General features: G+C 40.4%; 1 protein-coding gene across 1 annotated transcript in view; it reads left to right on the top strand.

Moving 5' to 3' along the window:
- Positions 1-7953: 7953 nt before the first annotated feature.
- The window catches only part of LOC118687549 (mucin-5B), a 42120-nt gene continuing 33121 nt past the window's right edge, over positions 7954-16952 (top strand). Inside the window, exons 1-8 of the mRNA XM_036384573.2 lie at positions 7954-8035; positions 9677-9932; positions 11349-11463; positions 12798-12885; positions 13790-13917; positions 14951-15176; positions 15987-16112; positions 16835-16952. Coding sequence (XP_036240466.1) covers positions 7954-8035; positions 9677-9932; positions 11349-11463; positions 12798-12885; positions 13790-13917; positions 14951-15176; positions 15987-16112; positions 16835-16952 — 1139 coding nt within the window. The remainder of the gene's footprint in view (positions 8036-9676; positions 9933-11348; positions 11464-12797; positions 12886-13789; positions 13918-14950; positions 15177-15986; positions 16113-16834) is intronic.

Below are 16952 nucleotides of genomic sequence, written 5' to 3'. Positions count from 1 at the left end.
ATCTTTGCTCCCTGAAGGATTGGTGGCACCATTTTTTGCTACTATCAAATGTACTTCAGCTTAAAAGGCAGATAAGATTTCTGCCTTTTTATAAGACTGATAAGGAGGTGCAGAAAATGAAACTCCGTATTTTTTTTCAGCATTAAAAAGCTCTGATTGGAAAGCAGATTTCTCTGGAGTTGGAGAGGTAGCTGATCTAACAAGAAGGAAGTTTTGTCAGTTTACAGAGCAAGCTGCAGATTAAATGAAGCCCAGTTTCTGCTTTAGTACAGGTTTCTAAGGATTTCTTTCTCTACATTTGTTGTAAGATGTGACTGAGAGTTTTCTCCCAGGGCACATACAAAGTCACTCTCCTCTGTGAACTCTTTGTTATCCAAAAATTTCTATGCTGACACTAGAACCATATATTTCCTTGAGCTTTTTGCAGAAACTGCTTTTATCAAAATCCATTGACATTTAGCTGTCTTTGAGATTTTTATTTTTGCAGTTAAATTTGACTGAAGTCAGCAAAAAATTTCTGGACACAGATACAAGGTGTGATCAAATCTGCCTTGTTTCCTATGAAAAAGAGATAAAATATTACTAGTCAGTAATGAATTTTGCTCCACACTGTATTTACATTGAAATATAAAATCTTCCTTGTTTCATTTATTTTTCATTAGGTCTGTAGTTTGCACAGGCTCTTTCTGTCCCTTCTAGTGATGGGCAAACTGCTTCTTAACAAGGAATTCTAAAGACCCTGAATTAAAGTCAGTAAGGCTGCAGATTTTGGCTTCACCACTGCAGGGCAGTCTATGGCTGAGAATGTAAAGTCACTTCATACCAAAAAAGCAATTGCCTCGAAAGGGAGTTTTTATTTCATCATGTAGAGGGCTTTATTTCTGAGAATAATGAAATTTCTCTCTCCCCACAGACATTTATATGCTCTTAGTAAGCACTGGAAAGACAATTGTTCTGATAGGAATTTACATGCAAGGTGTTATTTGTAACAGTGCTCTGGGTTATGGCAGCCCTCTCAGTTTTGGTGCTGGGTCAGTGCTGCCCATAAGCAGGTTCACAAGCACACAATGTCAGAGAATTCTTACTTACAAGTTCTTGGCAGTTCCAGGTCACACTGCACATGCCAAACCTCCCCTCCCTTTTGCACTCTTAGTCACCTTAGAATTTAGTGGTTCAGTTTGCACCTGCATTTCCAGTGGAACTGGATGACACAGTTGAACAGATTAAGCTTTTTCCAGTGGAGAAATCCACTGATAGTACTTGGGAGAGAAAGGAAGAAAAGAAACTTTTAACTGTGTATCCCTACAAAAAGTAGTAGTGGTAGTGAGCAGCACTTTTGCTTCCTTCCACTATCCCTCTTGGAAGTAAATTGAGATCTGTATTATCTGATCCCAGGAAGCATTTTTTTTCTTAAGCAAGAGCTGTTTGGTCTGCAGGCCACAAGACGAGATTCTTCCGAAAAATCCTGAGGAAAATGAGGAAAAAACCCTGAGAAAAAAACCCAAAAAACCTGAGGAAGTGTTTCTCATCACCCTCTCTGAAAGGGTGATATCAGCACATTAGGGACTCAGGAGATTGTGGAACCTTCTGATCCCATTGTCTTCTAGGCAGGACCTACCACAAAGGACCCTGGCAGCTCCATAGAAAGCATTAGTGCTGGAAGGGAGTGGGCTTGACTCTCTCGGTCCTCAAAGAATGACTCCATTCTCTAGGAACTGCCTTGTCTTTTGGAGTCTAGCAAAAAGAAAGCAGTAGCAAGAACCCATGTCTTGTCTCTTTGCCTGAGTCCTGTGTTCATCTCCTCAAGGAGAGGAGTCCAAGGACTGGAGTCCAAGTAGGACTTCCGGTCACACAGCCTTTGAAGGTGCCAAAACCCAAGGTCTGAGCTCCTGCTGTCTAAGATCACATGGGTTTCATTCCCACTTGTAGTCTTCTCATCCAAGATAGTTGGAATTTCAAACAATTTACTTGTAGCTACCTAGAGATGCACTGGAAACTCAGTGTTGTTCATAGGATTCTTCAGCAACACAGTGAGAACTTCTATCTGCAGTTAAAAAGGAGTTCACAGAAGATTTGCTCATAAAGAGAGCACAGTTTTTTTATGAAGCATTACTGGGTATGTGTTTTGAGAACACCAGAGACAGAAATGAAAATACTTGTTAGCAATATGGAAAAATCACTGCTTCTGAGGTGAGGCAGATGAGATTCAGAAAGAGAGGGGAAAACGCATGCAAACCAAGAAGAATTCTTCCCAAAATAATACAAGGTAGGGGTTTCTGATCTAATAACTACCTTGTCTTCTGATCTAACTATGTTCTTTAATAGTATTATTTTGTTCTGTGGAAGGGGTAAGATAAAATTTTCAGCGTGTTTACCATTTAAGTGTACTTTGCTAAACCACACTTCACTGAAGTAAGCACATGCAACTCTGCACATAAGCCCCAGTGAAAGGACTTTAGCAAAGGCAAAGCCCTAAGTAAATAATCCTGCAGTTACTGTGCTTGTTATATACTGTTGCACTTGTCTGGAAAAGCAAACTGAGATACCGTGAAAAGACAAAATAGACTTACAAACTCTGAGATCACAGAAAAGAACATTCTTGTCGTTTTAGGTCTGAAAAAAATGAAATACATTTAAATAACTGCAACATTGATATACAATTTCTGAAATTTCACCTCCCAGTGGAAGCTTTGAGGGGTAGGGCAGTATTTTAAGGCAGAACAAGTTCTTAAAGTTGAGCAGCCGTGTCCAGGGCCAAATTTCCAAAATTAACTCACTCTTTTCAGGCTGCCACAGACACCCATCTTCTTAACTGGCAACCTCCCAGACTAAGGTCCAAACATGTCCAAGCAGGTTACCTAAACCATATTTCCATCACTAATATGGAAAATCCATATGCTTCTAAAATCTGTTCTGTACAAACTGTATTCCCCTTTAATGTTTCAATTTTTCAGCACTCTTACAGAAAATGCTTGAATTCTTTTCACAAACTAGTCTCTAGAACAGTAAAAATCACCACTGTGATGTTTTCATTACCTTAATACTTTGAAAAAACTCAAGCAGAGAGAAAGTATGGCAGAGCTGGCACTGAGAAGGCACACCTGTGCTCCATGCAACTTTCCTTTAAGCAGTAACAAAAGGCAACAGTGATCAAGGACTGTGGCTTTACACAGTGCCTGTGACCTGACACAGCAGTTACATTTTGACAGCCTGTCCATTTGGACTAGTGTAGCTGAGCATTTCTTGCCCTTTTTTTTTTTTGCAGAATCTATGGAATCCGTATGATCATTCTTCTCCTTAAAAGTACAGGAAGTCTGAGTAAAACGTAAGGGCAGGTAGTTCTTGGGTGGCTAATTCTACCCTCCACACAAAAACCCCTAGGCCAAGGTTGCCTAGTTTCCCACCTTAACTTGTTTTCTGCCCCATCTCTTAGCCTTTCTTTTGGCTTGCAGTCACTTTCAGTCATGGTGGACATGGTTACTGGGTATGTATTTCATGTAGTTTCAAGGTTATAGAAGCTTCAGTATTAAGCGTACAGTGGCCTCTTCTGAATTATCTTGGCACCCAGGAAATTAGACATTGCTTTTTTAAAAGAGGTAGAATCTGCTCTAGTCTAAACCCCATAAAGGTTTTAAATATTAAAGCAGAAAATTCATATGCTTCCCTTTATTCTGCTACCCCATATTTTTCCACCAGGAAGGTTGGTTAAAGTAAAACCTTTCAAGTAGAAAATCTCTGGGGCCCAACCTCCTGATGAGATGACTTTCTACGCAGGGAGTCTCTCTTACGTGAGGAAGTGCCAATAGGTCAGAGAGACCTGTGTGCATGAACACCAATCAGCCGTGTCATTACTCCTTGTATGTGGATTTTGAAAGATCTACATCTTAAAGAAAAACAGAAAAGAGCAGCTGGACTTATTCCTTGCAAACAGGAATAACTAATGTCCTTGATTTGTTCTCAAAAAGTCAAGGAGCCCTATGGCAAGATGAGAGGTTAAGAAGCTTTGTGTCCATTCTAAGGCAAAGTTAAGAAAACATTCAACCATCTCCTACTAAAATTGAAATACTGAAGGCACTTGTCATGTATTTTAATGGACAATTAATGGCATTCCCTCCTTTCCTACTGCCTGCCACTGCCTTATATTTAATGACATCTGTTTCAAACTGTGTGGTAGACAGAAATCTGGTAGATCAAATAAATCTTTAATGTAACTTTCCTAAATTCTGTGATATCATGCAAAGGATTAAAAAGGATAATTCATGTTGTTCTTGAATTCTACTGGCAATTACTGATTGTTATAACTACCAGTTATGTAAAATATTTTGCCAAAATCACTTTGGATGTTTTTTATCATGTGGATTATTGGCATAAACTGCCTGACAAATGAAATGTTTTCCTAGCTAATATTACTTTGTTAACGGAGCACACATATTTTCTCTAGGGTTATTTTCTAGGCAGTGCTTGTAAAACACCGTCTTATAATGGATATTCATTTCAAGAAGCAGTACCAGTTTTGTCTGAAATGAATTGGGTAGTTAGAAGATTTCCAAGCTCAACATCCCAGTCTTGAACTGACTCAGGATGGCCATAACTCTTTACAGCACATATGGGATCATCATACCCTTTTGACAGAAGGATATGATGCAAACACAACTGCCAGACTTTAGTACAGTGACTCGCTACGAAGGGCACTGATCCACCAGATGCCTCCTGCTTGAGTGTGTCTTTTACCAAGTTTGTAGCAAAAATATATTTTTGTGAGTCATCAGTGTATTACATTAGCTTCATGATGGCTTATCTTCAGTGAGTCAGTGGTGATAAAGAAACTGAGTTAATATTTACCTATTGTATTTACTAAAATCACATACCCTTTAATGGCAAATGATCCATGAAATGGGCTGTAAAGTGGCCAAGAGGAATTGTTCTTTTTGCTAATACAGCTGCAGAAGAGGGAAGGCCTCTTATCCTGCAGGGTCCAATAAAGGGAAGAGTTATTAGTCCCAGTTTGTCACTGCGGGGGGAATAGTTATAACTTGCGTGCCAATAGCAATGATTCAGTGGTAGGTGATCAACACAGCCTGTAAGCTCCCTGTCAGTCTGCATTTCCTTCTGAAAAGCTTCCATGTATTTCTCCTGAAAACCTCAGTGTTTCCACGCTTGAATATAAAAACTTAATTTGAATGCAAATATCCTTCCCCTGTCAGTAGCCCTGAAATCACTGCAGAAGATTGAAGCAACCAGTGATTTCTAAGGAGTGTAGCCCGCAGTATCTGTGGAGAAGCCAGAAGCAGCAGCTCTGGTTAGTCATTGACAGAAACTCTGCTCCCCAAGAAATGGCAAAGGAATGGCACAAATGACAGAGCAGACAAGCAGAGGTAAGAAAATGGCTAGGTACAGAGCAACAGGACTGGGTTTCCCATTTCTCTGAGTAGAGTTTTGCTCTTGCTTTTCTCTGGGCAGGATCCCAGATGACTGATGCTACTATCTCTGCTGACTAGAGCATAAGTGAATGTTGGTTCAATGAATCATTTGTTTTATTCTGTCTTTTCCTTGAAAAGTTTTAACATGCTGTTCATGTTCTTCCCAGGCCCCTAAGTGTTAAGTGGGGCTTACAGGGGGAAATCATGCCTAACTCATTCCTCCTGCCCATCCTCCCATTACCTTGAATCACCCCACACAATGTAGAACACAAAGGGCTGGAAGTTGCAGAGGTCAAAGTCACTATGTCTTTGTCATCAAAGAACTACTCCAACCTGAAGGGTATCTTTGGCAAGTAGTTATTACATGGTTCCTGCTGCTTTTGTGCAGCTCAGTGGGCATAAAGGGGCTTTTTCCAGAGTCAAGAATCATACTCCTAGAGTTCTTCCTTCTACTCTCATACCAAAATGAATTAAATAGGTACTTAGGTTTCTTGGGTGGGAATGGGAAAGGAAGGGGACAGTGACTGAAGAAATTGGACTTTATCTCAGTAGAGTTCTGCATTTGGATTTTGACACTATCATTGATTTTGGAAAATGAATGTTTTCCAGCTATCCACCTTTACTTCATCTAAGCTCTCTTAGTCTGTATCTGTGGTCTACTGACCCATATGCTTTTCCTTCTGGGCTTCACAGCCCTTCCCCACACTTGCCATTAGCCTTGTTCTGTGGCCTGAACAGGAACTCAGTACAAACATTACCAGGAGAATCTGTTGTATTTGAGTGTATTTCACTGATTCAATTTCAGATCGTCCTCATATTTCAAATGTCACATTCTCATGGTTAAGTTTATCTACTAGGTATTCTCCTAACTTTGTACCTATTTGGACAGAGATCAGGAGGGAAGATGTGCTGTGATTAAAAGGAAAAGCAGCAGCAGTCCATGACTTCCATCACCAGTGCCATAAAGCCTGCTGGTTCTGTATTCCAGCCAAAATGGCAGGGCTTCAAGAACTACCTTCCAGTAGTGCCCTGCCTCCAGTGTGACTGACAATGGAATTAATGGGACAGTGGCAAAGGGGTAACACGAACTCATGTTTCATGTCCTGCACAATGCTCACGCATGCTGGTGCAGACTTTTCTTTAGAGCAAGGGCAGCAGCAAATCTTCATCTGGCAGACGCTGTCACCTGTGATTCTGCAAAGCACTGTGTGCCTGTGTAGGCCAGCTTTGGGACACTCCACTTTGGCAATAGCACAAAGTCTGGCAAAGCTGTGAGCAAGACCCTGTTCCCAAGGCCCAGCTTGGTGCCTGCCAACCAGATAAAAGGCATTCATATTCATATTTCCCAATGGTGCATGGGCAGGCTTGACCTGAGGCCTTGCAAGAAAGGGCAAAACTATGTCCACCTTAAACTGTATTTGTGCCCATTAACTACTGCCAATCACTTTGCTGTTTTCCCAAAGGGAATGGAGCAGCTGAAAGCCTGGCAATGTCTGTTATCCAGGTTTGATTTTCTGGGAGTAGGTGAGAAGGTTCCTCTCTTTTCAGGAGCAGTTCCCCCATGGCACAGATGAGGAAAAGAAATGCAAGGTCAGTTTGTGTCAACAAAGCAAGTAAATTTCCAGAAGGGACTCTAAAATCACTGATATCAAAATATCCTTGTTGGGTGTCCTACAAGGGCCTGTAGAGCTCATGACTTAACTCACTGAACCTTTTATGGGTATGTGGTAGGGTTTAATGTACTTTGAGAGCACCAGGGGACTCTTTTGCAGCAGTGTAATCTAGATGGTGAAGGAATGAACTGTGGTCTACATTATGATGGGACTTGGACACTGCTCCCTTATGATGTTGGAGAATCCACCACTTCTGTGTCCATAAAGAATAAATTAAATCCTATTTGTGCATGGTTTTTTTTTACACCTTTGGTTTTGTTTCTGGTCTACTGAAGCAGTAAATCTGGCCTTTTTTTTGAGTAAAATATTTTGAGTACACTTCTTAAGGGACAGTGCCCTCCTGACAAAAGATTTTGCTCTAAATAAACCATACATTATGCTTGACCTGATAATACTTTTTGCTCTGTTTAGAAGTCGCCATTAAAGCTGGTAGAGGCAACAACACATTTGCTTGTGCTGGGGGATTCTGCTGATGTGCAAGACAGAGAAAAACTCTGAAAGAGGTCAGTGATTGCTGTAACTAATCAGATGTTATAAAAAAACCCCAAAAACCTATTGCTGCCAAAGAAATAGCAACTGTAGGAGGAGGGTGAGGGAACCTATTTTCAAAGGAGGAAACAGACAGCTCTCTGTCTCCATAAAGCAATGAAGAACTGGATACCTGTCCTGTCTGAGAGAGAGGAGGTTTCTGGGTGCTAATAATGAATGACTGAAAGAAAATTTAATGAAGCTCCACCTTTCAGGGACCCTGCCATCAGTGTTTTGTTCTCATGCCAAACTCCTGGACTATAAAAATCTGCCTATAAGCCAAGAAAAAACACTTCCCTGAAAGGATTTTCAAGTTACAACTTCATGGCAAGATGGAAATAAAAAACGGGAGATCATTTTGGATCTTCTGCCTAATTTGGAGTTTTTGCAAGGCCAAAGAACCAGTTCAGATAGGTAAGAAAAGAATCTAATTCTTGCATTACTTGCTCTCATATGGCTCTCCATAGGTGAGAAATAGAGTTGACAAATGAAAATTTGTCACATATTCATATAAGAGATGTAGACATGCCAGATACTGTTAAACATGGTACCTTTTTATCCTGATCATCAACCATTTGTCTTTTTTTTCTTTCATTACTAGGTAGTGTTTTATGTTTTATGCTCTGTCTATTCTTAAAGAGGAGACACCCTGGATGCAGCTTGCACCAAAAAACAAACCAAACCAAAACAAAAAAAAAAAAAATGGTGACACCCTTTTCAACACATTTCACACATATTCTTCCTAAAAGAAGTACTTACCATATCACCAGCTAGGCTTGATTGACCAGTATGAAATGCTGCATTAGCAGGAATCACATTTTTTGTGCTCTGGAGCACTGCTACCTCCTGGTTTGATTTTTAATCTCTTACACTTTCCCTAACTGCTTAATACACAGTTGATGTACCAGTTATTGCTGCCTTAGTAATTCCAGCAATTTCATTTCCAGGATAGCCAAACTTTCTCACTTGCTCTCACGACTGTGTAGAAAAGTGCTAAATTGCCCTACTCCAGTGCTGCAACCCCCTATGACAGTAGCAGTCCCTTTAAAAAGCTGTTTCTGCAAGGACTTACAGGGCACTTGAGTTTGGGCTGCACATTTATAACATAAGGATCTGAATTTTTCAGTTCTTCCCTGCTGATTCTTAGGCAGGAATATTTAATTAAATTTTAGAGTTCACTGAGTAAATGAGTAACTTTTTGATTTGATCTGTGGTGGATATCTGTGTTGATAGTCCTAAACATGCTACCTGAACAACACAAAGAAATTTCCCTGTTTCATTTGTCATTCTTTCAGAAGAAATCCTGAAAGTATTTTGTAGTGGACATATATAATTTAATTCAAGGTGATTAATGTTTTCTTTGTGAAAACTGCTCAATGGTGTGAAAACTGCTTTCTGAAGTAATGTCTTATCTACACTTAGACTATGTATCTATACCTTTACAGAGGTAAAGCTTAGAGGTCCAAAACATGAGTTTTGGTCGAGAAGGAAAACCAAGTATCTCTTAGCCACCAGCTGAAGCTGGTAGCACCCTCAACCACTGAGATCAATCAGCAGCTGCCACTTTGCTGTAAATTCATGCCACTTGTGATATCTCCTGGAAAGCACTCAACACAAAGTCTTGCCTGAGTTAAATGAGATTTAGACATCCAGAATGGGATTCTCATCACTTCACTTTAGGTATCTACAGTGCAAATATGACTACAGCATGAATATAGACACAGTCTTTTTAAACAATGGAGAGATGCATGTGGTTTACAGCATCTTCTTGCTAGGCACATATGTAAGATGAGAAAACTGAACCTCTTCTGCTTTTCACTGTTAACTTCAAAGGAGACTAGGCTAATCTGCTCACATTGCAGGTGTCTCTGTACTTCAAAAGTAATGGACTTCAAAAGTTCAGTGAGATGAAACTGCTTCCCAAAGGCTACTATCTTCCAGGAGTTATCATTTTTGCCTTTGAAAATCTGCCCCTTTAATGTTTTCAGCAAAAAAAGGGACAAGCACCTCATATGGGGTGAATTTCTAAGCTCCCCTACTATGATTTTTCTTTAGTCCAGGTCTCTACTGTCAGTAGGAGTGAATGTGTCACCTGGGGCAACTTCCACTTCCATACATTTGACCATGTAAAGTTTACTTTTCCTGGAACCTGCACATATGTCTTTGCTTCGCACTGCAATGACAGCTACCAGGACTTTAACATTCAGATCAGGCGCAGTGCCAAGAACAGCTTCCTGATCTACTTCACTGTCACCATTGATGGAGTGGTCCTGGAGGTGAAGGAGACGGGAATCACGGTGAACGGGAAGAAGTGAGTAAAGACTGAAGTGTTGTTTTGAGCTGCATTTTTATTGCTACATGTTAGGTGGTCTGACTGGAAAGCAGTGGCTGTGTATGAGACGTATAGCTTTTTGAACAGGGTATTGTGAAGAGTCCCCCCCCCATAGGGTTTGAGAAGGCAAGAGGCATTTAAACTAAACTACACGTCCCAGGGACCAACACCAACAAGTTAAGGAGAGAGAAATGTGTATATTAAAGAAACAGAAGGTGTTTTAAGGTTTCCTTAACATTGCTTTGATTTGAGAGGGAGGGATGAAGGAAAGTAAATAAACCCCAACACTTTATATCTGCAGAAGCTTGGTGGTTTTTCTTTTTTCTCAAAACATTATTTCTGTGGTACTAACCCTACTCTTTTGTGCTGCTATTCAGGAACAGATGGTTCTTTTAGGGATAGTTTTCCATTTCCAGATAGATTTGTCTAGAAAATTGCTCTGCTTTGCAGATCACAACTTGGTCAGGGATCTTCTTATAAGAAAAGGCAGAATTTTTAGAAGTTAAAATCCACATGTTAAATTCCAATTCAAAATAAATGACAAAGGAAACTGCAAAGAGAAGGGTAAAAAATATTCCCTAAGTAAAAATCATATGCAACAATAGCTGAAAGTTGGGCACAATATTAAGGACAGTCCCCGTGAGAAGTGCAGAGTCCTGCTCCTAGCAAAGATTTATGAAGGGCCTAGGCAACTGTTGACTCTGGGAAAACCCCTCACAATTTTGTTGAAGAGAAAAATGCAAGCATATGGGCTGTTTCTTGACAGCCTTCTAGAAACAACCAAATATAGAATAGCACCGCTCTGTTGTAATTATAGCACTGAAGCCCGTATGTGTCTCCTAAATCAAAGGGACATGAAATCTATCTTCTAGCCATTTTCTGAATTTCTAAGTCTTTAGACTGCTGCAAAATGAATGGTAATTTTCTTGGCAAGATGGAAAAGTAATGTAGGTCTGAGTTGCATGAGTACCAGAACAGAGTTGTTTGTGAATCCCAAATATCAAGGAGGTCCTGGAAGGATGATGATAACCTGCAGTGTCCTCATGTGGAGGGTCATTTTCCCAATATTGTCATCTTGCTCTTTATAAACTTTATAAGGTTAGAACCCTTTATAAGGGTTAGGTCCTTGGGTTTGGCTGCTTTCTATCAGTTGAGTGGCTGATCTACATCAGCCACATTGACACAAGACCAAAATGCATTGTGTTATGGATTAAGGTTGGTAAAAGGACACAGTGGACAATGTAATGCATTGTGTGGATGAAGTCTGACCTTGCAAAGAGTGCTCCCATGTCTTATTTAGTTCCTTTTAACTCTAGTTTTCCTTCCTATGTATCTGTGAGGATTTCATCAGTCTTTTTTTTCACTGCAATCTGTCTTTTCCCCTCAAATTTCCAGGATTGCCATGCCTTTCAGCTTGAAGAGCATTCTGATTGAGGACACCTGTACTTACTTCCAAGTCACTTCCAAGCTGGGCCTGACACTCAAGTGGAACTGGGCTGACACTCTCCTAGTATGAACAGTCAGTTAGTTGTTTTCCTCCTGGTGAACCTCATCAGTAATGAAAAGCAGGGCTGGATGCAGACACTGTGTTGACATATGAAATTATGGGCGGGAGGTATCACTCTATCCATAAACTCATAGAAAAATACCAAACTGGGCAATAGTTTCACAGGGCAGGGGCATGGGGGCACAACCCCATGGTATTCCAGCTAATTTTTTGTAACAGAAGGGTTAATCCTGGATATAGCACATCTGCAGTTAGCTCCTTGCTCCATGGGGCACTGGCAGCAAAACCCTCCAGCTCTGCCTTGCTACTCTGTCTCATGCCCATATTGTGTGGGAAACTGGTATGTTTGACCAGTTCAGACCTTGGCCTCTTTCATTCCAAAGCAATGCTATGTGGGAATTCTCCTCTAAAACATCTACCCTGGAATATCCTCTTCTGTACCAGTGCATTTACACTTTTGCATGTGAATACTTATCCTTCGCAATCTGTACTGAGATTAACGAAATGGAAGTTGTATGTCAAGTTAAGCCATTCAGAGAGATAGAGATAGGATAAAAGAGGAATAGAGAGAAAAGGTATCAGGAAGTAATCAAGTGATATTGAAATTCTGATTTATTGAAGTATTTGCTTTCCCCCTTCCCATGTACTAATTTATACCTAAAGTGTTAAAGGCAGTATTTGTACATTACTGTAGAGTGGACACAACAGTAGGAAAAGCACTGCCTTTTTTGGGTGGACCCGAGTGGCACCAGTACTGTTCCCCAAGCATGTAGGAATGATAAGGTGCAATAGTTTTATCCAGCAAGGCAATAGTGTCCTAACCTGGCTGTTTATTTCCACTAAGTATAGGGAAAATAAGTAATGCTTGGCAGACCCATGCCTAGAAGTGCTATAAAATTTTCCATCACCCTATGGACTAGAAAATCCATTATCTATGGCTAAAAGTTAACCATAAGCTGCTTCTTTTCAGCACCCAGCATTAGAGCACAGTTATCTGACCTGCCCAGAGAGGAGCTGTGGTACCCTGCAAGAGGTACCAAATCTCTCTATACACAGTGTCTATATTGGGAGACAATGGTCCAGGGATTAATCCAGTATTCAACATGCTTCAGTTACATCTTTAGTGGGTAGGAATGACAATTGCTGGAGGATTCTCTTCCCATTTGAATTCAGTCTCTCTGCAGATAAGTTTTATGAGAGATTTTGCCAGAAAAGGAGATTGCTACAAACTAGGAATGAGCATTTCTGCCACTGCACTTTTCTGCTGTGAATCACTTTGCAACAAGTGCTGCTGATATGGGGAAAAGCCTTTCAACTCTGTGTCTCCTCTTTTGTAGCTGGACCTGGAAGAAACATATAAAGAGAAAATATGTGGTCTATGTGGGAACTATGATGGCAATGAGAAGAATGATTTGATTTTGGAAGGTAGGTCATAAATACAGCATATTTCATCCAGAACAGACCTCCTTATACATGACATGAAACTTGATATCTGTTTCCTCTGAGCAGGCTTTCAGATTTTCTGACAGGCACATGAACATTTGCATATGCAGGAGATGTATTTTAAGAGGTTCTGAGATATTTGGGATTTCCTACTCTTTTCATATTTGTAAGAGTCTCCAACCTCTTTGACCAAAATTAATTACTTGGCTATCATGCAGCACCATTGCCAGGTTCCCCACTGACAATAACATACTTTCAGGAAATACAAGAGTGCATTTTCTGTTCTTCTATTTTAATCATTCTATTTGTGATTGTTTTTTACTCTATAATGAAATGAAAGCACCAGGGAAAACACAAAGTATCTTTGAAGAAACTGTGATGCCATCCACTGACACCTTTAGATATTGCAAATACCTGAGCCTCTGATCCTGCACCAGGTTGTATGGATGGAAAGAAACCTTCATTCTGGGATATCAGCTGCAGGACTGAATCCAAAGTTGTAACAACATCCCCAACATCCCTTTATTTAATTCCTGTATGACTGTTAAACATGTGAACAGAAAACTCTCTAAGATCAAACACACCTAAAACAAAGAGAAGTCTTTGGAAATGATCTGAAATAACAGAAAGTTCAAGTGTCTTACATGATTTCAAATGCTCAGGCTGACAGCAGACCTTGATACAAGTGTGCCAGATTCCTGACTCTAGCCCAACAGAAGGTATATCAGGCTGTCATCCTCCATAACATGTGGATGCTGGTTAAACTTAAGCATCTCATGAAGTGCATACTGCCTTTGAGCCCAAAGAGCAAGTGCATTTTTATAGCCCATTAATTGACCTAGGGAATTGTGGGAAGTTACTGAAATGCATCTGGGTGTTTTTGCAGGGTATAAAATGCATCCAAGACAGTTTGGGAACTTTCACAAAGTAGAGGATCCATCACAAAAGTGTGCTGATGTGAGCCCAGATGATCACACTGGAAGACATCCCAGGAGGAATAGATGCAGTACCTATGTAAGTGTGTGGGACCAAGAAGTACAAACCCTCTCAACCTACAGTGTTGAAGAGACTGCTGAAACAAGTCTTAATTACAGAGCATGCACTAAGCTGAATTTTTCAGAACTCTACAGATGAATTTGAGCAAAATTATGATCTTATAGCTGAAAGAATATCCTATTATGGTATTAAAGAAATAGCTATTGGGAAAATGCCCAGTTGAATGACAGCTTCCAGTCCAAGGCAAAGGACATTGTGGCAGAAAGTTAGACTGGATAATTGTGGGATCTCAGCACATTGTTCCCAATGTCCAGAGATGCCAGGAGAACCCTTGGGGGGTCTCGAAAATCCTGGAATGTTGCCAGAAGTGTCTGGTGGCTTGATTTTGATCCATCCACAGAAATAACAAGAGTTTGAGGACAAGAGAATCACTTTAGAGTAAAAGGTGTAAAATAGACACATTTAGAGGGTGAAGTATAGATTTTAAGGTTTTTGGGTACAGGGGGGTTATGGAGACAAGATGGAGGGATCAGGGCGTGTCTTGTCCTTCTTCTTCCTTCTTCTTGTCCTCCATCTCCTGTGGTGATGTTGGCATTTGGGGATTGGTTTATGGTGAAGGTGCACTTGCCAACATGGGTGAAAAGCATTGGGAAATAAAGGTAAATATTGTGTACGTAGATATTAGTATAAAAAGACATGACTGCCCCGTGGGTGGTCAGAGAGTGCCTGTGACTGCTTGCAGATCAGACCTCTGTTGGGCAGACAGAAAATTTTGTAGATAAGAAATAATAAACAACCTGAAGACCGAAAAGCTGAAGAGTCCAGACTCGTCCTTTAAAACGCGTGCCACCCAAGAACCACACTACCCGTGTCGGGGCAGAGACAGACAGCCGAACCCGACAGATAATCTCCTGAGATCACTTCCAACTTGAATTATTCTGTGACCCTGGAAATGTGTCATCAAAACTTGGGGTGTATATTCAAAAACCTAAAAGGTGGTAAAATATGAAGTATTGCTTTTCTTACCCCCCCCCTTTTTTTTTTTTAATAGAAAAAAGGATGCAAGAAACTTATGTCCCGTTTTGGAAACTGCCCCAGAGTGGTAGCCTTTGATGACTACATAGAGACCTGTGCTGAGGATATGTGCCACTGTGCAGTTAATTCTTCTCACTCTGACTTGGTTCCCAGCTGCATATGCAGCACTTTAAACCAGTACTCTCGGGATTGTGTCCTGAGGAAGGGAGACCCTGGGGAATGGAGAACCAAAGAACTCTGCTGTAAGTAGCTACTGCTCTGGAGATTTATTTCAGGTTAGACATTTATACAAGTTTTCTGATCCCAGCAGAGCAAAGCTAGGAGCTCTGGTAACTGCCTTGAATCAATCTGTGAAAATACTTTGACACAAACATTGTTACTGGAAAAATTTCTGCAAATTTAACTTGATTTTGCTGCTTAAATTAGAACTATACCTTCATGTTGCCCACCTCCTTCTTACAACTAAGTTTTCATGAGTTCTTTTTTTTTTTTTAATTTTACTCTGCACAGTTAACTCATAAAGAGCCTTATTTCAACATGGTGACAACTAGACAGAAGTAGTTACTGAGAAGGGCAACATGTTTATACTTATCTTACCTTGTGTTTTCATACTCAGTAGTCCAGTTACTGAGCAGGAAGTCTCTTTAAATCCAGGGGGAAGGCTACAGGTAGTTCACCCAAACTGCTGGTGTGGATTGGGATAGCAAATTAATGCCAGAAGTACTGATGCTTCAGGCAGAAATAAACTGTTATCACTACCTAAATGATTCTGATGTTCTTTGCTTGAATTGTGACTTCAGGCAACCTTGAGCTAGTAAAGTAATGTGAAATAGCTCACATTTCCCAGCAGCACAGTTTTGTCCAAAAGATAAAGTAAAAGTGGCCATAAAACATTCCTTTAAAATGTTAAACAAACACAACATATCTGCATAGAAGGTCTTGCAAACAAGATATGGAGCAAAGGAGGAAGAAGGGGTTGGGTAGTGACACAACAATTTGAGAGGTATTATAAATACATCATTAACATACTCCATTTTGGTTTGGTCTTGCAGATCAGGAATGCCCAAACAACATGGAGTACATGGAATGTGGAAATTCCTGTGCTGACACATGTGCAGATCCAGAAAGGAGCAAGATTTGTAAAGCCCCATGTACAGATGGCTGTTTCTGTCCTCCTGGTAAGGCAGGTCACTTCTGCCAATGATCACACACATCAGGGGACAAAAAGGGAGGTTGTTCCCTTCCTTTACCATTTCACACAACAAAGAAACTGCTTCTTTTAGCATAATTTACCAACTTTCTTCTTGGAAGAGCCAGATTTCTAAAGGTATGAGATCCTGACACTGGAGAAGGGAAGCAATAACTTCTAAGGACTAGACAGGGAAAAAATGGTGCAGATATGGAAAGAGAAGAGGTGCTCTCTAGACAGTAAGAAAGCAGGTGAAGGTGTCTCATGAGATGTCTCCCTGCTATGACACTAAATCTAGCCATAGCTTAAGTGACACAAAACATACATGCATTTCCAGGTATGTGCATGTGTAAATTTGCACATGAAATAGTCTAAGATGAGGCTCTGATTTCTGTTAGATTTACTGTTAGAAAGGGTTGGAAACTGGCTCACACCCTTGCAATCTGGCACTTGATAATCCTGCTCACAGTGAAAGATTTTGTAACAGAAAATGTTCTTTGAGTTTTTCATTGCTTTCATTTGAGTTCTAGTTAGAAATATTACCCATCCATTAACATCTGAAAGGGCCTGGTGTCGTGTTTTCCTTTAAAAGTATCCCATTCATTTTAAGAAATGCATAATACTCCAGAGTTTTCTCCATACTCTAATCTTCCCTGATGGCATTTCCCAGACTCACCAAAGGAATATTAACTAGCCATCGTGTCTGAACAGGAACTATCCTTGATGACCTCAGCAGCAAGAAGTGCATCCCCAGAGACAGCTGCCCCTGTACATTTCAAGGCAAAGTCTACTCATCTGGAGGAACTTACTCCACTCCCTGCCAGAACTG

The sequence above is a fragment of the Molothrus ater genome, chromosome 6, assembly GCF_012460135.2.
Source record: "Molothrus ater isolate BHLD 08-10-18 breed brown headed cowbird chromosome 6, BPBGC_Mater_1.1, whole genome shotgun sequence".
NCBI lineage: Eukaryota > Metazoa > Chordata > Aves > Passeriformes > Icteridae > Molothrus > Molothrus ater.
Note: the sequence above shows the minus strand (reverse complement) of the source record. Positions and strands in the feature narration are given on the sequence as shown.